Genomic DNA, 22,891 nt, shown 5'->3' with positions numbered 1-22,891 from the left:
GCTTTCCTGTCTAAGGAGTGCAATGGAGATCGCTCAGAAGCACTCCACGGCTGCGCAGCAGCATCAGGCGCGACAGTACAACAGACACGCCAAGGGCACTGTCCTGTCTGTCGAGGATCGTGTTTTGGTTGCGAACCAGAGTGAGCGAGGGAAGAGAAAGTTGGCTGACAAATGGGAGAACGGAGTGTACACGGTTGTCGGTGTCAACCCCAATATCCACGTCTACAAGATTCAGGATGCAGAGGGGCACACCAGAGTGGTGCACAGGAACCGTTTGTTGGAGGTCAACTTCTTGCCCCTCCCTGAGTTAGATCAGGGTGAGGAGTCCAGTACAACCAGTCAGTTGCTTGACTGCGCAGAGTCCGATGAGGAGAACAGTGCAGATGGCCTGACGGTCTCAGGGGATGCAGTGGGGCTAGCAGTCTCATCACTTGGAGACTCGCCTAGATCTGAGTGGGCAGAAGCGGAAGAGTTCATTCCGTCTAGTCTGGTAGTCAGTCCTGTGGGGGCCACTGCTCAGTCTCCACCCAACACACACGCACCACACAACACACATGCACCACACATAGAGGCATCACACTCACTCGATGTAGGTGTTATATCTCACACTGATTCGCACACAGGGGCACCACCCTCACTCGATACAGATGCTGCAGCTCGCACTGTCTCACGCACACAAGTAGAGAGCGATGGTCGGGTTAGGACACGCACAGGGAGGGTGGTGAGGTCAGTGAACAGGTTAATAGAATCTATGGCTCAGATGCCATTTCTACGGAATGTGAGGGTTTGAACTTTGATGGAGGTTGGAGTCATTCAAACTAGTTTAATGTGAGTTATTAGGTGTCTATCAGACAGGGTTGTTTTGGGCCAAGTGCATGGTGTGGCGTATCAGGCGTCACATTGATCTAAGGGAATTCTGAGACTTGATCAACCTCATTATTTTCTGGACCTCGTAACCGAGGTAGCTCCTAAGTTGACTGGAGGACTAGGTCCTTCTTTTCACTTGTGCCAGTAGTCAGTGATGGACTTTTCCTTTCCTCTTTCTCTTTTTATCCTGCTGTCAGGATGTTGGCGAATTTCAGGAGGGGTGAATGTAACCAGGTTAAAATTAATGTTTTTATTTTATTTTGTTTGAGTATGAAATATCACCAAATCCTGTCTGTGTGCTGTTATTTTTGTTTACTACATTTTATTTTATGTCATTTACTTTTATGTATGTTTTCCAACGACCGTCATATACATGTACTGTCGCTTTAAAAGAGAGGTCTTGTGGGTACACGGAAGAGGGAACGCGGGAGAGGCCATTTTTGTTTTGTGGGAGGAGTCTCAAGCAGCAATCGAGCCGAGCCACACGTGTTTCTTACCGTAGGACAGTTTTGCTGGTTGAGGAGAACGTAACCTTGAGTATCCCTGTAAGAAGATACTACAAGCTGTGGGATAAAATACTTGTTTATCCTTTCTTACATCGGAGTCCCGTGGACGGTTTCTCCTTCTAACGCACACGAGTGAAGTTCGGGCAGTGGTTGAACTTCGACCCCCACGTCCGTAAGAAACACCGCTCCCGCTGGAGGACTGGACGTTTGTCGAAGAGTTTGAAACCAAAATAAATGGCAAGGTGGGCCAAATAGAGTCCTGTGTGTCCCCCCTCCTTCCTTGATCATGATGATGATGAGAGACTGAGGGCCCCCACAACACCTGGGGCCCCACCCAACTAGAACACAACGCAGAGCTAATGATGAGAGTGACGGGCATGCAGCAGGCTGACCAGCATAGAACAGCATAGGACTGCCCCCGTTACACAAGACTGCCCGAATAATATTCCTCGCGCTTCTCCCACATCAACAGGTGATGTCACATACACACGGGTGCCCTTACATGCCAAACCGGTACATGACATCCCTCCTTTTCTGGGAAATAAACTTCAGGTTATTTTCAATTCAAAAATATGAACCCATATAATCACAGTATCAAAACATTCCTAACCAAAACACATACCACATATTCTGTATGCTTCACCTTAATTAGAACCATGTATTAACTCCCCATTAACACATATTCACTTATGAGCAGTCTGTAAACATATAAGACCTCTTTTAACATGTTAATTTCACATTTGCAGCATCAAACAACAATCGTCACTGAACTTGACCCAACAGTTTTTTTTTCATTTCTCCAGTCTATGTCATATCATAATCTGCCAGCCTCGATGGCAAGCGTCTCTCTCTTGGAGGCCTGCTGGTGTTGCTCCGCTCTGCGTTTTGAGCACCCAGTGTCTCTCTGTTTGATGTGCAGTCGTCGGCATCCTGTGATGCTTCTGCTCCGGCAGGTGTCTCCTGAGTACTGGTGTATCGCTTCACGAATGTTGTGTTCCGTGTGTATCTGGCTCCAGTTGGAGATTCGACGACAACTTGGTTTCCTGATTTGCTCACCTCTGGGTCTATGTGTAGCTTTATCTGTTTTGTTTTCAGCTTCCCTACCCCCTGAAATACAGTCGGGTACTGCTGCTGAAGTGATCGGTTCATGTCTCTGACGGCTGATATGTTGGCACCTATTTTCAGTACACCTAGTTTCATGGCCAACTCTTTTCCTAGTAGTGGTTCTCCATCACCTCTGATTACTATGAATTCTGCTTGTTCACAGCGTTCTCCTATTTTTACTTTGCATGTGAACGCCCCTTTAATGGGTAGAGGTTGGTTAGATGAATAGGAAAATAGTTTCCTTTCTGGCTTTGGGACATATGAGTGGCACCTAATTTTCTCTGACTTTAAACCCTCCCAGGTCTTTTCGTCTATCACATTGCAAGTAGACCCGGAGTCGACAAGCATCTTCAAGCTAACTCCTCCCACATTTATGTTGAGCCTATCTGACTTGTTTGTATCACTCAATACAAAGGCATAATCATGTTCTTCTATCTCTATTTTATGCACTTTTTCCTTTCCTGTTGCACCTTTTGCTTTGCATTGCTTTGCGAAATGGTCTCTACCATTGCATTTGCGACACGTTTGGCCGCGCGCGGGACAATTGGGGTCTTTCCCAAAGTGGTCTGAATGTCCACATCTAAAACACGTTTTGTCCATTTTGTCCGTTTTTCCTCTATCCGCGCCCGGTCTCCCTTGTCCTCTCTTCTGATATTTCCCTCCTTTCTGTGAGACACGACTCACAGTCGCCTCTGCTTTCCCCTCCCTCACAGACATCTCCGCCATTTGTTCTGCAATTTGTTCACACTGTGCCGCCAACTCGAGAGCACGAGCAAGCACCAAACCACGCTCCTCAAGGAGTCTACGGCGAACATAACTTGACGTGCATTTGCTTACAATTGCGTCTCTAATCTGATCGTCTGTGTCTCCACCAAAACCGCAGTCTTTTGCCGCACGTCTCAAGCGTGTAGCGAATTGTTGTACTGTCTCCCCCTGATTCTGGGAGATTTTCTGAAATGTCTGGTGGGCGAATGTAGCATTTACTTGGGGCACGAAATATCTGTTCAAAGCTGCAACAGCGACATCATAATCAGTCACCTCTCCGGTGCCGTCCAAAGTGGAAAAGATGTCCTGTGTGTCTGGACCTGCGTGATGCAAAAGAAGTGCTCTCCGGCGCTGCTTCACTGCATCCTCGGTGTTATCATCGATGATCAGACCTTTCCCATCAGCAAACAGTTCAAATGACATTAGCCATCTTGTCCACCGCGGCCCCAAAGTCGCCGGGTCGGAGTAGCAATCAAACGCCGGTACGCATGCTGTCTTTTCCATGCTGCCGCGCTAGCTAGCTACAACCGTTAGCTACACTTCAGATCTAACTAAACGTTACGAACTTTAGCTCATCACTTAGCTTAGGCTCGGTACATCACTCGCCGCCATTGTTCTGATCCGTTATTCCCACCTATATGCTTATTTAGGTGTCATTGATTATAAATGATTAGGCACACCGTTATTACACAATGCCTAACGTGGCTTGCTTTATTCCACCGTATTGCAAGACTGCCCGAATAATATTCCTCGCGCTTCTCCCACATCAACAGGTGATGTCACATACATACGGGTGCCCTTACATGCCAAACCGGTACATGACAGGCTCCCATTATCCCAACCGCTTATCCTGCTCTCAGGGTCGCGGGGACGCTGGAGCCTATCCCAGCAGTCATATTACATATAATTTAGTTGTATAATGCAAATAATTATGAAATAACAGTGTTTTCAGTCTGTGAGCTCCTGCCAGCAGCCATTAAATATTGGTTCCAAATGGTGTTTGGTTGGTTCCTGTCTGGATACATATACTTCCTGGGTGAGGGGCGCCGGCCAAGCGATACCTTACGTGAGCCCTCAAACTTTTGGGGGCGAGCAGGTGACCTGAGGCTGCTGTCTGATTGGTTTCTTCAGATTTTCCAGGGGGCGCAGTTCTGTGCGCCCCAGACACTCCCACTTTTAATTGGCAGCGAATTGGTATTGTTTTAATGTTTTTTGATCTAATGTGGTTGGACAATTCTCGCGGCTGTCAATCATGTTCACACCCACCACGACGCCACGTCTCGACTGTCAATCATCCACCGTCTACGAACCCTGATAAAATCTATAGGCTACGTTGTCCTTCTTAATAGCTCTGTGTCTGTGTGGACATTAAAGCAGCTGTCAGATGTACTGCGCCAAGGTAAACTGCGCCCCCCCCCAAACATTTTTAGCACCAGCCGCCACTGCTTACTAGACAGTTCAATTATTTTTCTTGTTTCACGATCTGTTTCACAATGTGGGGTTTGCGTGTTCTCCCCGTGTTTGCGTGGGTTTCCTCCGGGTGCTCCGGTTTCCTCCCACAGTCCAAAGACATCTATAGGCCATACTAAATTGCCCGTAGGTGGCCCTGTGACGGCCTGGCGGCCTGTCCAGGGTGTCTCCCCACCTGCTGCCCAGTGACTGCTGGGATAGGCTCCAGCATCCCCGCGACCCTGAGAGCATGATAAGCGGTTTGGATAATGGATGGATGGATGGATGATTAAAAAAAATCATATATATATATATATATATATTTTTTTTACATGTGGAAAGGAGACCTCTAATGTTCATCTCATGCTCATGTAAAAGACTCACCAGATGCAACCCCGCTGCAGATCTCCAGGCCACAATTGGATGTTGATATCAAATTATCAGATTTAACTTGTCAAAATGAAAACGTGGATAGTGTCAAATTGAACAGCGAAAAGCTACTAGGCTTTATTCAAAAGCATCTAGTCACAATAGTACATTAAATTGTAATTAATGGATTATCATCTATCATTAATAAAGAGTTAAGAGTGACTAATACATGATTACTAGTAGAATTGTCTAAGAGACAAGGAAAATGTATTTTTAGGGTCAGTATATATATATTTTTTTAGCAAACAGTAACTTTACAATAGCAACACGTGACAACAAGAAACAATAGCGACTAGTATTTAAAAAATACTAGTGTCTAATTTTTAGTGACTAGCGCCTTAAAAAGAATAAATGATAAAACAGCATGCCATGCATTTAACCTGATCAAGTCAAACTGCAGCCGATCATGGCGTTATTTGTGCGCACTACTGCCGCTGCACTGGTGGTGGCAGTATTTCCCGGAAGTGGTGGTTCACGATCCACAAAGAAAACACAATCACAACTTCCGGCCAAGAGTTTTCAAACAAGGCTAGTTTGGAAGCACACCTTTTTCGCTCAGGGAATTACAGCAAACTTTGATAAATATTAGGTAAGATAAATAAACAAACATCGATGTCTTTGTTTATTTGAAATAACGCTAATACTTTGGCATGTGTGCGTTCGTAATAAGAAAGCGGTAAACCGGTAAGGCCATTATGCTAACATTAGGTGCTTTGTTCCATCCATCCAAAATGAACCTTACGCTAATGCTAAGGTTAGCAACATAAGTATGTTTTCGCTACGATTTGGTTGTTGTTTTTGGAGAAATGCACATGTATTAGACTGTTTAAACAAATAACCTTCGTTAAACATATGTTAAACTAATCAAATGTTGTTGGTACTTATGCACGTCTCTTTTGTCTTGCCCGAAGGCTAGCTTGTTGGTAGACCGACCAGCCAGCTGTGTCAATGAGCTCCAAAAGGAGAAGAGCCACTTCCCCTTCCAGTAGTGTGAGTGGCGGCGGTGACTTTGAGGATGCTTCCTCCTCTACTCCTGGAAGTGGTAGAAAAAGAAGAAGAATCTCAAATGTTCCTACGGTAGACCCGGTAATACTCAATACAGCACCCTTTGTCTTAGTAGAATTAGGAAAACCAAAGCTGTTGTAGCCTTTTTATTACCTTTTAAATGGTTGAAATGACTGATCTCCTTCAGATTGCTGTATGCCATGAGTTGTACAACACTATCAGGGACCACAAGGATGATCAAGGGAGGCATCTTTGTGAATTTTTCGTGAGAGTACCAAAGAGAAGGTATCGTACCTTATAGGCCTGAGCCGATGGGGAACTTGATTTTCCCAAGGAAAACATTGCAATTAAATGCACATCATGCACTTTAGAGCAATTTAAAAGATTGAGTCGTTTTTAGACATTGAATGTACTGAATAGTTTTATAAAACTACATTGATTTATGTATTCCCTCGCTCTTTCAGGAATCAGCCCGATTATTATGAAATAGTGCCCCAGCCTATTGATTTGACAAAGATTCAACAGAAGCTCAAGTCAGAGGATTACAATGATGTTGAGCAGTTTACAGCCGATTTCCAGCTCATGTTGAATAATGCCAAATCATACTACAAGGTAAGGCTAAAAACTAACTCGCTTGAATTAACTATTTTTTGAGTAACTTGTTTATTTTGCAATAACCAAAATGTACATTCAAATATTTTTAGGTGTTTTGTAGCACCAGGTAAGTCAAGCATAGATTTGTTGGAAGATTTCAGTCAAATTGTGTGTAATGTAACTGTTTTAAATGTCTATTCTACACTTTTTTGTAATCAGTTTTTCAGATTTACCAACAAATCACTGATATAGCCATGTATTGATCTAAATGTCTGGTTTGAGTGAAAAACCACATTAAAATTAGAGTAACATAGTGTTGTAATTAATCAGATTACAGTCATGTTGTAATTTATTTTGCAGGAGTAATGAGTCTTACATAATATAATGCAATGAGCCAAAACATTATGACCATTCACAGGTGAACTGAATAACATTGATCATCTCCAAACAAGGGCACATGTCTAGGTCTGGGTAGATTAGATGGTAAGCAGAAAAACAGTTCTCCTAGTCAACATGTTGGATGCAGGAGAAATAGAGAGTTAAGACCTTAGCAACTTTGACAAGGGCCGAATTGTTATGGTCAGATGACTGAGTTAGAGTATCTCTGAAATGGCAAGGCTTGTGGGGTTTTCCTGGTCAGTAGTGGTGAGTACCTACCAACAGTGGTGCAAGGAGGGACAAACCAGTATCAGGGTGTTGCGCATAGATGAGCCTTGGTTCCTGAAGGCAACAAAGGCTATCCCATCTGGTTCAAACCAACAGAAGGTCTACTGTGGTACAATTCACAGTAAATTTTAATGATAGCTACAGGAGGCATGTGTCACAACACACAGTGCATTGCACCCCACTGTGTATGTGGCTCCTTAGCTGCATACCGGTCAGTTCCCATGATGACCCCTGTCCGCCGTCGACAGCGCCTACAATGAGCATGCGAGCGTTGGAACTGGACCTTGGACCAGTGGAAGAAGGTGGCCTGGTCCGATGAGTCCTGTTTTCTTTTAGATCACGTGAATGGCTGTGTACGTGTGCACTGTTTACCTGGGTAAGTGATGGTACCAGGATACACTGTAGCAAGACAACAAGCTGGTGGAGGCAGTGTGATGCTCTGGGCAATGTTTTGCTGGGAAACCCTGTGTCAAGGCCATTCTTGTGGACATCAATTTGACACGTGCCACCTACCTACACATCGTTGCAGACCAGGTACACCCCTTCATAGCAATGGTATTCCCTGATGGCCATGGCCTCTTTCAGCGGGATAATGCGCCCTACCACACTGCACATATTGTTCGGGACTGGTTTGAGGAATGTGATGAAGTGTTCAAGTTGTTGCCCTGGCCTCCAAATTCTCAAGATCTCAATCCAGTGGAGCGTCTGTGGGATGTGCTGGACCTACAAGTTGGATTCATGGTGGCTCCACCTCACAATTTACAGGAGTTGAAGGATCTGCTGCTAATGTTTTGGTGCCATATCACAGAACACCTTCAGGGATCTTGTAGAGTTCATGCCTCGACGGGTTGGTGCTGTCTTGGTGCACACGGTGGCCAACAGCATATTTGGCAGGTTGTCATAATGTTTTGACTCATCAGTGTGTATCTATCTATCTATCTATCTATCTATCTATCTATCTATCTATCTATCTGTCTGTCTGTCTGTCTGTCTGTCTGTCTGTCTGTCTGTCTGTCTGTCTGTCTGTCTGTCTGTCTGTCTATCTATCGGTCTGTGTGTATATATATATATATATATATATATATATATATATATACACGTATATATATTTATATTTATACACACACACGTGCATGTGAGAGAAGTTAATTCATACATATTAATGATTACACTATAGCATGTCTTAAAAGTTGTTGGTATTGTCTGCATAGCTAGAGACAATGCCAACTCTTGTATTTTTATTTAAAAAAAATAAAATCCAGTTTGGTTTTCCCAGCCTGACAGTGAAGAGTATCGAGCCGCATGCAAATTGTGGGAAATATATGTGCAGACAAGGAATGAGTTTGTGCAACCTGGAGATGGGGATGAGGAGGATGAAGATGGTGATGATATGCTTGATAATACAGGAATTTCCACTGAAGATGAGGTAATTCTGCTTAGTTTTTACATGTATACATATAATTCATGGTATTTCCATCTCTGTAAGATCTTGAAAGATACCTAAATGCTAGGACAGAGCTCAGCCACCAAATATGTGCATACCACGTGCTTGTAAATGGTAGATATTGTCGTATTTGCAACTAGAATTACTAATTTACTTACTGCTTCATTTACAATATTTGTTGAACATTTTTCAAATGAAATTGTGAGTTCACTGATAGTCAAGTAACTTAATGCTATATAAACAACATTCAACTTTCTCTGGCAGAGAACTAATCCCTGCATTTTTTTTTTTTAATTTGTAGACCCAAACCGGCTGTTTAAAGGAAGTTTTGGAGCAGCTCTTGGAGGCTGTGGTGTCTCACACTGACTCTTCAGGACATCTGGTCAGTGAACTCTTTCAGAAACTGCCTTCCAAAGTGGTAAGTAATTTAAGAGAAAGTTTACCTTTTACAGGTTAGCTGAAAGTGTGACTTGGTTAGGTATTGGTTTTAGTGGAGTCAAGTTTGGTTACTGAACAGGACCCAAACCATTCGAGTGAGAGATTGAATTAAATTGGCTAGTTGGTTTAAATCGCAATGATGACACACCTTGCTGTTGCCATTGGGTTTTTTTTTTTTAACTTTATGGTGGCAGACCACAGCTAGGCATTGTTTCTGGTTTCAGCTCTTAACATTTATTTTTACAGCCCTTTAATGATGGTAAACTATGGATTCCAGATTTTGGTACTAATCTGGCATAATTTAGTACAGCTCTGCCTCCACTCAAATGATGTAATGATGATGTATTCTGTCTAACAGTCTTACAGTCACAATTTTTTTTCCAGCATTACCCTGACTACTATGCCATAATAAAAGAACCAATTGATCTTCGAGCCATTGCTCAACGAATACAGGTAGCCAATTCCATTGATGCCGTTTTGTGATTTTTGTGTGCAAGTGTTGTTAGTATCATTTTTTTCTTTGTAACCACTTCCAATTTATTTTACTTTTTTAGATTGGATACTATAAAAGTGTCAATGCTATGGCCAAGGACATTGACCTGTTGGCCAAAAATGCCAAAACTTATAATGAACCAGGATCTCAGGTTTTTAAGGTGCATTCATCTCTCCTTTCATTTGCACATTTTTACAGTTGCTTTAACAGTTGATGTTATGTCACACTTAGTCTTTGTTCCCTTAGGATGCTAACACCATCAAAAAAGTCTTCATCCAGCGGAAGACTGAACTTGAACATGCTGAGCCCACCAAAACTAGTCTTCGCATCAGGTATTTCAGCACTATGAAGTTGTTATTCCATGAAAAATAAAAAAGATGTTGATAAAGTAATTTCTTACATGCCATAAATCTTGCCTTGGTATTGCGGCTGTCAAAGAAATCGCAGGTCTGCCCAGGGGGAGCGACTCTCTGCCATCACCCTATCACTTCAGTATGGATCAGAGAGTGAAGAGGACCCCGTGCTTTCTGGTAAGCATCAGCACTCTGCCTCTTCTGTTTGTTGGGAGTAGAAAGTAATTAGGAAAATGAACCCCTTCTTCATGCATGTTTGTAGGCTCTGTGCGCTATGATGAAGGGGAGTCAGAGGCAGAGTGCCTGAGTTCCAGTATGGATATAAGCAACCCTATCTTCCAGCTGTATGAAGCTGTGAGGGGAGGGAGGAACAACCAAGGCCAGTTGCTCTCTGAACCATTCCTGCAGTTGCCCTCTCGCAAGGAATATCCCGACTACTATCAGCAGATCAAACAGCCCGTCTCTCTGCAACAAATAAGGTAAGGAATGATCATTCAGTAAATCCACTCAAGACACTGTCAGTAAAATGGTAAATGGACTGCATTTATATAGCGCTTTTCTGGCTGCAACAGCCACTCAAAGCACTTTACAATGAATGCCTCACATTTACACCCACACACACACACACACACACAATGGTGATGGTGTCAACCATGCAATGTAACAACCAGCTCCTCAGCAGCAATTATGGGTTAGGTGTCTTGCTCAGGGACTCCTTTACATTTTTGCCAGGTGGAGCTGAGGACTGGACCAGGAATCCTCCAGTTACTGGATGACCTGCTCTACCTCCTGAGCTACTGCCCCCCCCCCCAGTAGATTAATCAGAATCATGTTTATTGACCATGTAGGTTTGCACATACATGGAAATTGACTCTGGTTTCGTGGCTCTCTCAGTGTACTTAACATAGAATAAAATAACACTACAACACACAATGATTATAATAACCTATTGTTTCTCACCAGGGAGAAGATGAAAAATGGTGAGTATGAAAACTGTGAGCAGGTAGAAGCTGACCTCACCGTAATGTTTGAGAATGCCAAGCGCTACAATATGCCTAACTCGGGCATTTACAAACGAGCTATCCGACTTCAGCAGATCATGCAGGTAATGATCTCTAAAGCTTGTGTGGAATTTTGCTTAGGAGTATACTGCTATATGTCAATTTATGTATGTGTATGTGTCTGTCATTCAGACATATGCTTATAGTTATATGCAATGAGAGATTTTTTTTTCATAGTTGAAAAAGAGAGAACTTGTGAGAAGAGATGACGAGGATGGAGACAGCATTCTTTCATCTGATACTGGGAGCACCAAGAGGAAAAGGTGTGATGCTGTCTAGCACTGTCAGATGTTTGTTTTTCACTGTCAAAGACCAGGATTTTGCAGTTTTACATTGTAAACATCATAACAAAACGGATACACATTTTTCATGTTGCTGTCTGTCTTGTGGTATCACTACCAAAGACAAAGATGTATTCATATTACTTACCCATTTGCACACAGTCACAAGAAGAACGTCAAAAAGAACCGAATGAAGGCCCTGTATGCGGCGGTGACAGAGGCTAGGGAAGCTGGTACCAACCGACGTCTGTGTGAACTCTTCATGGTCAAGCCCTCCAAAAAGGACTACCCTGACTACTATAAAGTCATTCTTGAACCAATGGACCTGAAGACCATCGAGCACAACATCCGTACTGAGCGCTATGCAGCAGAAGAAGCTCTGTTTGCCGACATGAAGCTGATGTTCCGCAATGCCAGGCATTACAATGAGGAGGGATCTCAGGTAGGCAGTGTAGCTGTGTAAAGGGGGAAAATGTGAAATCCTAATATTTGCGCTTAATGTCTGTTTAAATATAATTTTCTTTATCAAGGTGTATAATGATGCTGACATTTTGGAGAAGATAGTGAAAGATAAGCGGAAGGAGTTAGGACCAGTACCTGAAGAGGAAGAAGTAGGATCTCCCAAACTGAAACTAAGTAGGTTCATGTCATTCAAACATTTCAAAACCTCTGCACATAAAACATCTTTGTCTGACTGATGGAGGCTCCTGATTTTGCTGACACTGACATTTTTGATACCAATCACTGTGTTTACTCATGACATTGTTTCTTCCAGGAAAGAGTGGTGGTGTGTCTCCAAAGAAGTCCAAATACCTCACCCCTCTCCAGCAGCGGTTAAATGAGCTCTATGATGCTGTGAGAAACTTCACTGACCGCCGTGGCCGGCGACTCAGCACCATCTTCCTCCGCTTGCCGTCGCGTGCTGAGCTGCCTGACTACTATGCCACCATCAAACGGCCCATTGATATGGAGCGATTGCGGAGTCACATGGCAGCCGGCCGCTTTCAGGATGTAGAAGCCCTGGTGGAAGATTTTGCCCTCATGTTCAACAATGCCTGCACTTACAACGAGCCTGAGTCCCTGATCTACCGGGATGCTCTGGTGCTGCACCGGGTGCTGCTGGAGACACGCAAACAGCAGGAGGGAGCAGAGGACGCCAGGGAACCTGCTGTGGGCTCCCTGGTCCGAGAGCTGATCAGGAACTTGTTTGTGTCGGTACTGGGCCACCAGGATGAGGAGGGGCGCTGCTACAGCGACTCGCTGGCTGAGATCCCCGCAGTGGACACAGCCAACCCTGAGAAGCAGCCGCTCAACTTTGACATAATCAGGGCAAATGTAGAACGTGGCCGTTACAGGCGTCTGGACGTCTTTCAGGACCATATGTTTGAAGTGCTAGAAAAGGCAAGGAAGCTGCACAGGTATGCAAACATATTTTGAAAAGCCACCCGTCTGCATAGTCGTCAGAGTCACTCGTTTTAATTGGAAATGTTTTTCTCTGTAGAAATAGTAGTCAATTGCTTTGGCTTCTTTAGGCAGTAAGGGTTGTTTGTGTCCTTTACAATACTTTGGGACGTAGTTACAACCCTGCCTAGTTGTGTGTGTGTGTGTGTGTGTGTGTGTGTCTCTGTCACTTTTTTCTTCTAATTATCTGTTTTGATAATTTGATAATTTTGCCCTGTGATGGCCTGGTGGCCTGTCCAGGGTGTCTCCCTGCCTGCCACCCAATGACTGCTGGGATAGGCTCCAGCATCCCTGCGAGCAGGATAAGTGGTTCAGATAATGGATGGATGGATGGATATCTGTTTTGAGCCTCAAGGATAAACCAGTTTTAATTTATACCCAATTTACGAATGGTGCTAAAATATTTGTTTAACATTGCTCCTAAAATTGATAACCATATGACCAAGGGTGATACGGGTTTGGGCGATAAGTAACTTTTACAGAAGGGTGAAGCATTGTGGCAATAATTTTCTCATACGCAAGATTCAGGCATATGATTAATTTGATAAGCAGTGTAAAATCTGTCATTACGATGGATGACAGCTTCAGAAAATTTATCTGACTTTCTACACTCATAAACCACATCAGCAATAAGAGACCATTGAAAACAAAGGCCTTTATTGACATTTTTTGGGCAGATGAAAGAAAATGTTACTCTGAAAGTAAATATCCTCAAGACCTTCAAGATCCTTTTGAATACTTTCTCTTACTCACTATGGCTGGGGGGTGGCACGATTCGATTTTGATTTGAAGGATTCTGATTTGATTTCTATTCAACACCTATTCAATTAGGAATGTTTCAGCTACAATGCCAATGTTGCTTAGATATGGAAAGAACTAATGCTGTGAACTGCAAAAGAAACTTACCTGCCTCGGTGCAAAAAGGTTAATGTTTGTCATTAACAATAACGGCCCCAAGGCATTAAATTAGAGCTGCACGATATTGGGGAAAAAACTCATTACTATATTTATTTTTTCTGCGATATAGATGTGATATGAAAAAAGACAGGAATTTTCACCAGATGATTTGAATAGCTCTATTTGGAAAGAATCAATCATTCTAGGATGATTGGGCTTATTTTGTAGGGGAGTTCATCTGCGTAGAAAATAATAATGATAAAAACTGAATTGTGGAGATTTTGGTTGTTTGTTGGAGAGTAGTGTGTAAATATCTTGCCATCCTACCGTGAGAGCTGACAGCAGGTAGAGAGGGCTCAATAGCGGACAAACGCACGTCCTGATACAGGTTGGAAATAAAACGTTCCAAAATATGCACGGTCCAACATTCACAATATGTAGTCTGCGCTTCACCAAAATAAAAATGACAATGAATAAGAGAAGACAAAAAAAAAAAAAAAAAACAAAACCCAGTCTTAAATATAATTGGAAATTTTAAAAATCCATTCAACTGATGGTTGCTTTTCTTTTTGCAACCAAATCTTCCTTTTCGGTGCTTTTCTCCTGTTGCTCATTCATTTTCAGGTTGAGGTCGATGACTAGTGGGTCCTGCTTTGGTTGTTTGATAGACTGATCAAGAATGATTGTGACTGGGGCGTCTGGGTGGCGTGGTTTGAATCTCCTTGTTACCTCCGGCTTGGTCGGGCTCCCCAACAGACACAATTGGCTGTGTCTACAGATGGGAAGCCGGATGTGGGTATGTGTTCTGGTTGCTGTACTAGTAGGCACTAGTACATCTGGTCTGGTCGGTCGGGGCGCTTGTTTTGCGGCAGGAGGGGGAACTGGGGGGAATAGCGTGAGTCTCCCACACGCTATGTCCCCCTGGTGAAACTCCTCACTGTCCACCTGAAAAGAAGCAGCTGGCGACTCCACATGTATCAGAGGAGACATGTGATAGTCTGCAGCCCTCCCCGGATCAGCAGAGGGGGTGAAGTGGCGACCGGGACGGCTCGGAAGAGTGGGGTAATTGGCCGGATACAATTGGGGAGAAAAAAGGAGGGAAAAATCTCCCCCCAAAAAAAGAATGATTGTGATTGGTGGTTCGCCATGCATGCAGAGCCTGCGTGTCACTCACTAGCAACAAACTCAATATATCCAAGAACCCTTAAATCGGAGTAAATTAAATCAGACAGCCTGCTCTTGTAGATTAGTTGTGAAATATGAGAAGTGTGCGAGTTTTTCTTTTGTATCGAGCAGAAATTTACATGCTCATCAAAAATGCCCTTGATCATTTGGGATTTGTTTTTTACAGCAACACAATGAAGCACATTGTTACTACTCAATAAACCATGTCATTCAGGGCTAGTTGTATATATGTACGCTGATTGTGTCTTTGTAGTTCAGAGTGTTTTATTTACTTACAGGACCGACTCCGATATCTTTGAGGATGCAGTTGAACTACAGCAGTTTTTCATTAAGATCAGGGATGAGCTATGCAAGAATGGAGAGATCCTACTCTCTCCCGCACTCAACTACACCTCAAAACAACTGCACGGCGATGTGGATCAGGAGAAGAGGGAGAAAATCCCCAGGGAGATTGAGGAGGACAAGCTGAAGAGAGAGGAGGAAAAAAAAGGTGTGTGAGTATGTGTAAGACTGAAGTATTTTTTGCTTTATTTGCACCATAAACGCTTTGAATGGGGTGTCGATGCTAAACTAATGTGAAACCAATCAATATTTCTCTCCCAAAGAAAAAGAAGGGGAGAATGCAGAGGATCTGCCAGGAGAAGCGTGGCAGTCAGGACCAGAGCGTATGTACAGTCAGGACTTCAGCTTTGAAAACCGAAACTACCGTGTGGGGGAGTATGTCTACGTACAGCCTGCGGAGCCAAACCTCAAGCCACACGTGGTCTGTATTGAGCGACTCTGGGAGGATAAATCAGGTAGCTAACTTCTTCGTTTATTGCCTTTAGATCAACCAGTAATGTCACTGTGTAATTTTTTTTTAATCTGTCTGTTGACCGTACTATAATGGGTCTGTTTGAAAAGGCGAGAAGTGGCTCTTCGGCTGTTGGTTCTATAGACCCAGTGAAACCTTCCACTTGGCTACACGGAAGTTCCTGGAAAAAGAGGTCTTCAAGAGTGACTACTATAACAAAGTGCCCATCAACAAAGTCCTTGGCAAGTGCATGGTCATGTTTGTGAAGGTAAGACCGTCCACTGAAAAAATAAGGAAAATTCATCTCTCAATTATTTTCGATTTTATATATACAAAAGAGACGAAATTCATTAAAAAGGTAGCATGTCGGGTGTTCGGGTAGTGTAGTGGTCTATTCCGTTGCCTACCAACATGGGGATCCCCATTTTGAATCCCCGTGGCTTGGTCGGGCATCCCTACACACAATTGGCCGTGTCTGCGGGTGGTAAGCCGGATGTGGGTGTGTGTCCTGGTCGCTGCACTAGCGCCTCCTATGGTCGGTCGGGGTGCCTGTTCGGGGGGGAGGGGGAACTGGGGGGAATAGCGTGACCCTCCCACGTGCGCCGTCCCCCTGGTGAAACTCCTCACTGTCAGGTGAACAGAAGCGGCTGGCGATTCCACATGTATCAGAGGAAACATGGTAGTCTGCAGCCCTCCCCGGATTGGCGGAGGGGGCGGAGCAGCGACTGGGACGGCTCCGATGAGTGGGGTAATTGGCCGGATACAATTGGGGAGAAAAAGAAGGAAAGAATCCAAAAAAAAAAAAGGGTGGCCGTAATGATTACGTTTTGTTTTTGTTTTGTAGGACTATTTCAAATTTCAGCCCGAGGGTTACAGAGCAGAGGATGTTTATGTCTGCGAGTCCCGCTATGCTGCCAGGAGTAAGTCCTTCAAGAAGCTTAAGATGTCGGCTATGCCTGCGAGCTCTGTAAGATTTGTCCCTCGGGAAGTGCCGTTGCCCGTGGTGCGCGTTGCTTCCATGTTTGCCAAGCCTGACCAGGAAAAACAAGTGACGGTGTCGGATACAGATAGTGGGAGTTTTATGGACAAGGTGAGAGGACGTCAGAACTTTTGGACAGTTTATGTTATAATCAGCATGGCCGCACAGCCATGCTTGCCTTTGAGTTCTTTTCCACACACAAAGTTACCTGTTTTAATTATTTGGGATTTTTAAAAAAAAATTTTTTTTTAGATAACTTGCACACTTTTTGTGCTATGACCATTTTATTTGTCATATTTTATCCTATATATAATGTTTTTGAGGAGCACATTACCTGTTGTTTCTACAGCAAATAGAATTGTTTTTAATTTAGACAAGTATTGTTTTTCTCTTTAACCCAAATGGCAGTGTTATTAAGTTTTAAATAGAGTGAAAATAGCCAAAATCCATCCAATATTTGCCTTTTTGAAATCTGACTAAACAGTCAAGATTCCATATCACCTCTTCGAAGTTGGTAGGTAGGAGGTTTGATCTAAAATGGGATTGACAAGGGTTTAAACGAAGCAGCAAAGCATCATCTCCACACTGGAAGTCAGCAAAGAGGATGATGTTGGAGGACCGGGGGGGGGGGTCAGGAAATAGACCACATTACCACTTTGAATTGAAGCCGTTTGTCAGTAAAGACTACAGTGGATTAGTTACGGGGGGGATTGATAGCTCAGCAAGCCTTCCCTGAACAGGACCGGGCTAGGAAGCAGATGAGCTACATTAGACTTGTTTGCCGTAATATCAACAACCAACCTACATGTGTGTGTTTTTGTGCATGCGGTCATCAAGGAAAAAGAGGACGTCCCAGTGGAGATGAGTGGAGCTGAGCCTGGCTGTCAGTATTACGAACAGTTGTGTTACAACAACATGTGGCTTAAGGTTGGAGACTGTGTTTACATGAAGTCACATGGTCTGTCAAAACCGAGGGTTGCCAGGTGGGTGTGTTTTCATGGCAAGGGGTATGTTATTTAAATCAAATAACATGTAATAGTGTGATATGGTGATTCTGTTACCATCACATAATTTGATTATAGGGTGGAAAAATTGTGGGTGCAGAATGGAGCAACTTTCTTCTTTGGGCCAATCTTTGTCCGTCCCGAGGAAACAGAACATGAGCCCACAAAGATGTTCTACAAGAGAGAAGTATTCCTGAGCAATGTGGAGGAGACTTTGCCTATGACCTGTGTCTTAGGTAGTGCTAATGTTTTATCATGTTTTTTTTTGTTTTTTTGTTAATGTGCGTATAAAAATCTAAGTGAACATGTCAAAATATTCAGCCTCTCAGATAAAGAGGACACTGATCATCCTTTCTTTCCTTCATCTTATAACTGTATATTTTACTCTTGCAAAATTATATTTGTCTGACCTTACAGTGAAAACTTAGCTCATTGAGACCCTGTGCTACAAACAGCATGACAAGAATATCAAGTTCAGTCTTACAACAATGTTTTGTCTCGGCTTCCCAGGAAAATGTGTGGTATCCTCTTTCAAGGACTACCTGTCCTGCAGACCTACTGAGGTGGCAGAAGAGAATATCTTGCTGTGTGAGAGCCGCTACATTGAGAGTGAGAAGCAGATGAAAAAGTTTAAAGGCCTGAAACGCTTCTCACTCTCCTCAAAGGTGGTGGAGGATGAGATCTACTATTTCAGGTCAGTGGCATTGTTTGGCAGTGCCTATTCATGTTTACTAAGTGGCACAGCTGGTTGTCATGGCTGAATTGCCAGAGAAGCTAGAATTCATAATTTTCTTACATTTGTACAAACATAGGAAGCTGATTGTGCCCCAGAAGGAAGCATCCCCCCTGCTGGATAAGAAGATTGAGGAGCTAGAGGTTAAATTGGCCGACATTGAAGATGGTGACGAGGACATGGAGGAAATGGAGGATGACGAGGAAGCACCAGAGACACCCTCCATGCCTCAAATGCAGACACCTCTGGCTAGTGATGCGGAAATCATGCCATATACCCCCTCCCAGGTCTTACACCCACTTTATGTACCTACAAACATGAAAAGACCTTTACCTATCATAGCCCAGCCCTCCACTCAAGATCTTACAAATATCAGGGCTTTTACCCAGCCCAGCCCACCACCCCAAATTTTGTGTCCATTAAAGTATTGAATCTATTCTTGTTAAGCTTCCTATCACACACTTGTATACTGCAACACAAAATATGTCCTTATGCATACTACTTATAGTACATGTAGCTACTTTTAGTAATATGAGCATGAAGTTGAGATTGATGATTCACACAAGTCTATGTATCCTACTTGCAGTCCACTCCTAAGATAAAGGGCTTATCAAAGAAAGAGGGAGCCAAGAGGAAGATAAACATGAGCGGTTATATCCTGTTTAGTAGCGAGATGCGGGCAGTGATCAAAGCAAGACATCCAGACTTCTCATTTGGCGAACTGAGTCGTCTGGTGGGCACTGAGTGGAGGAACTTGGAGGCTCCCAAGAAAGCCGAATATGAAGGTGAGAATAAACTGTCATTGTGTGGTTATTCAAGCACTTTGTTGAGAATTGAAGTCAAAACGTTATTTCTCTGTGCCACAGAACGAGCAGCCAAAATAGTGGAGCATCAGGAGCGGGAGAGGGCAGCCCAGCAGCAGGCTTCCCCTAGAGCAGGTACCCCAGCAGGGGCACTGATGGGGGTGGTGCCTTCGCCCAGTACTATGGGAATGATAAACCAGACCATGACGCCTGTGTCAGGTAACCCCTCTCAGAGACAGCACGAGTGTTTGAGACGTTGGCAACTGGGTAACAACGCTGGACTTAAAATTTTTTATTATTTTTTAAAAAACAACCCTGTAATCCCCCATAATCTGCCCCTTCAGAATGTCCCATTGACCTGTAAATGCATTCTCTAGGCAATGATATATTTTATTTGCTGTTCTTTTGTTTTCTTGTATGTGCCAGGATTTGAGCATCACTTGCTTAATACCAGAAATTGCATGACATCAACCGCATGACACAAAGCTGTTTTAACCATGTTGTTTTTTAACCTACATGCTTGTTTTCTCTACTAATGTTTTCTGCAATATATTTGTATTTAAGTAAAGTAGTGCATGTAGTCTTTTAGTCATTTGCATGTGACTTACGCATGGATATGTTGTTGTTGTCCTTTCCTCGCCCCTTTCCCGAAGGCATGATGGGAGGTTATGGCCCACCTTACATGCCCATGCAGGGCCCCCATGAGGGCTTGTTGGGTGTGGCCCCAATGCCACCTCACTCCCTAGGGGGACCCCCACTGCCTCCTCACCATCTCCAGCAAGGTATACCAGGGTACCCTGGCATACCCCCTCCGGGTAAGGACCTCTGTCCTGGCAACACTTGCTCAGTTAAATCCAGTCGTGTGTCTCTCCTGCTGGAGGGGTTTACCTGGTCCACAGGCTGTGGTCCTCTTGTCTGTTTGGGCTGCAAAGCCTGGTCACTTGAACTTAGTAACCAAGCCTGGTTACTAAGTTCAAGGGACTCCACCAAACTTAAAATATTCTCACAGTTTCAATATCTGTCCTACACCCAACAATATACTTTATACCTCATTCACCGATCAAACATGTAATGCATGTGTAAATACTGATGTTCAACCACTAACCCCTCATACATTGCTATAAACCCACACTTAGTATTTGTCCCAATACAGTTAAATATTTGAAACGTAGGATATCACTGCCAAAAATTGTCATACAAAAAAATTAATGGGCACCATTTAACAGGTATGATGAGTCCTGGAATGAATGGAATGGCTGGAGCCCCTGTACCTGGCAACCAATACATGCAACAGGTAAGCTCTTTTTCTTTTTTTTTTACTTTAAATACCCAATTTAAAATGTAAATTTTATCTTGATAACTTGTATTTTAATATTAAAATGTACATTTTTCCAGCCAATCCATCCCACCATAACTTGCATACAAGTATGCTATATTTCAATATTTTCATACACAACTTAAACAAACCTTTTTACATATTCTTAATACATATATATGGGCAGCAAAATGAATTTCCAAGGAGAATCAGTTCACGGCAAGAATGTTTACTTTAGCATGATTCCCTGATGACATGTTTTACTATCTAATTTACTTTGACACAGTAATAGCAATTTATTATTATTATTATAACCTTTATTTAAATGGGAGGACTATTGAGAGCAAGCTCTCTTACAAGGACACCCTGATTACAATACTTATAAAAGCACATGAGAATTACAGTATACATCAACAGATTATGCAACAAACAGGCCAAAGACATCAACATAAAATGATGACATCACTTCAAATAAAACATGCATTCACACTGCTGTATGTCAGTCAAAAGATTTAAATCGATTAAAAGGGATTGGTTTGTCTAATTTTACAAGCTTCTGCAGATTGTGCCACTGTGGAGCATAGTATTTAAAAATGAAGTTTCCCAACCTCTGATGACATAATGATTTTTGAGGACCAAATAGTCTTGGGACCCAGTGCAGTGTTAAAATTGTCAATAATTTAAGATATCCAGGAAGTTTGCAAAGCAGTACTTTGTAAATAAATAGAATGCAGTGCTGCCCTCTTCTCACTGCCAATAACTTTATCATACAGTAAGAGAAAATTGAGTTGGCAGTCGAAAGTTGGGTGGCACAAGTAGAACAATCTGCAGAAGCTTGTAGAATTAGACAAGGTAATCCCTTTTAATCAATTTAAATCTCTTGACTGACAGAGCAGTGTGAATGCACTTTTTTTTAATTGATGTTGTCCTTTATGTTGATGTCTTTGGCCTGTTTGTTGTATTATCTGTTGATGTATACTGTAATTCTCAGGTGCTTTTTACATGTACAGTAATCAGGCTCTCCTTGTAAAAAGAGCTTGCTCTCAATCGCCCTCCCTGTTTTAAATAAAGGTTATAATAATACAAAATTCTTATTACTGTGTCAAACGCTCTGTAAATTACATAGTGAAACATATCATCAGGGAATTGTGCTAAAGTAAAGTGACTAGTGTTTAAGCAGAGGAAGGAATTTTCGCACTAATCCTTCTTGCCATGAACTGATTCTCCTGGGAAGATGTCGCTGGCCATATTTATTCTAGAAACCACTGCTATTGTAACATCAGGACTTGAGTTGTAAAGGAATAAAAAAGGGAAAATCTGGAAGATTGTCACCGAGTCATATTATGTAATACAAAATCATTGCAATATTTCACAGGCTGCCCAGATGCTATTTTTTTGAAATGGTTGGCATTGTTTTCTTGTCTTTTCCATTCAAGCCTGGGATGTTCAGCCCAGGGCAGCATGCCCCTCCACCATACCCAGGGCAGGGTCAGCCCTCACATGTGCAGCCTACTACTCCCCTATTTGTGGCTCCACCACCTAAGACCCAGAGGGTGCTCCACTCCGAAGCCTACCTCAAGTACATTGAGGGTTTGAATTCAGATTCTAACACTGTCAGCAAGTGGGACCAAACACTCAAAGGTGGGTTTTGTTTGTTTGATGAGATTTATCCAATTAGAGAAGCTGTTTTGCTGCTATTTGAGAATATTTTTGTCCACCTTATGTCTGTCCCACAGTGCAAAGACGAGATGTCCACCTGACCAAAGAGCAGGAGAGCCGGCTGCCAACTCACTGGCTGAAGAGTAAGGGAGCCCACACAACCATGGCAGATGCACTGTGGAGACTACGTGACCTGATGCTGCGAGATGCTCTCAACATCCGCCAGACATACAACCTGTAGAAAACTCAAACCACTTGTAATCAGCTCACTCAATGTTCTCATGAAATGGACTTAAGGATACTAGGCCTTAGAAGCAATATTTTAAAGTGTGTCAAACATGGATTTTATATTTATTAGCAGAATAAGCTTGGTGTTTTTGATTTTTTCCCTTCATTTTTTAAAACTTAGATGTTACATTTCTGTACAAAAGAAATGTCTGTAAATGGGCACTGCCAAAATAAATTTGCTTAACAAGATTGTTGAAACGACTCTTTTGTGCTTACCCTGGCAACTTCTTTCACGTTTGATTCAGTGGAGACGATAACACTTTGCTAGCGAACTTAAGTTTACCGAGGCCCTCGTTCCCGGTGCACTTCCGCTTTGTCC

At 43.0% G+C, this 22,891-nt stretch overlaps 1 protein-coding gene across 1 annotated transcript; it reads left to right on the top strand.

Annotated features, from left to right (window-relative positions):
* The first annotated feature begins 6,068 nt into the window (after positions 1-6,068).
* On the top strand, positions 6,069-22,755 carry pbrm1l (polybromo 1, like). The gene is made up of 29 exons (XM_056273465.1): positions 6,069-6,206; positions 6,313-6,410; positions 6,590-6,737; positions 8,662-8,811; positions 9,131-9,247; positions 9,652-9,720; positions 9,822-9,920; positions 10,007-10,092; positions 10,199-10,290; positions 10,376-10,592; positions 11,077-11,218; positions 11,352-11,437; positions 11,618-11,897; positions 11,986-12,091; positions 12,231-12,873; positions 15,277-15,488; positions 15,604-15,795; positions 15,902-16,059; positions 16,636-16,881; positions 17,608-17,753; positions 17,853-18,010; positions 18,285-18,468; positions 18,587-18,794; positions 19,094-19,292; positions 19,374-19,529; positions 19,964-20,125; positions 20,537-20,604; positions 22,062-22,266; positions 22,362-22,755. The coding sequence occupies exons 1-29, from the start codon at positions 6,069-6,071 to the stop codon at positions 22,523-22,525; spliced, it is 4,929 nt and encodes a 1,642-aa protein (XP_056129440.1). The 3' UTR covers positions 22,526-22,755.
* Positions 22,756-22,891: the final 136 nt, after the last annotated feature.

This window comes from Lampris incognitus, chromosome 2 (assembly GCF_029633865.1).
Source record: "Lampris incognitus isolate fLamInc1 chromosome 2, fLamInc1.hap2, whole genome shotgun sequence".
Lineage (NCBI taxonomy): Eukaryota > Metazoa > Chordata > Actinopteri > Lampriformes > Lampridae > Lampris > Lampris incognitus.
This window is presented reverse-complemented; position numbering and strand designations above follow the sequence as displayed.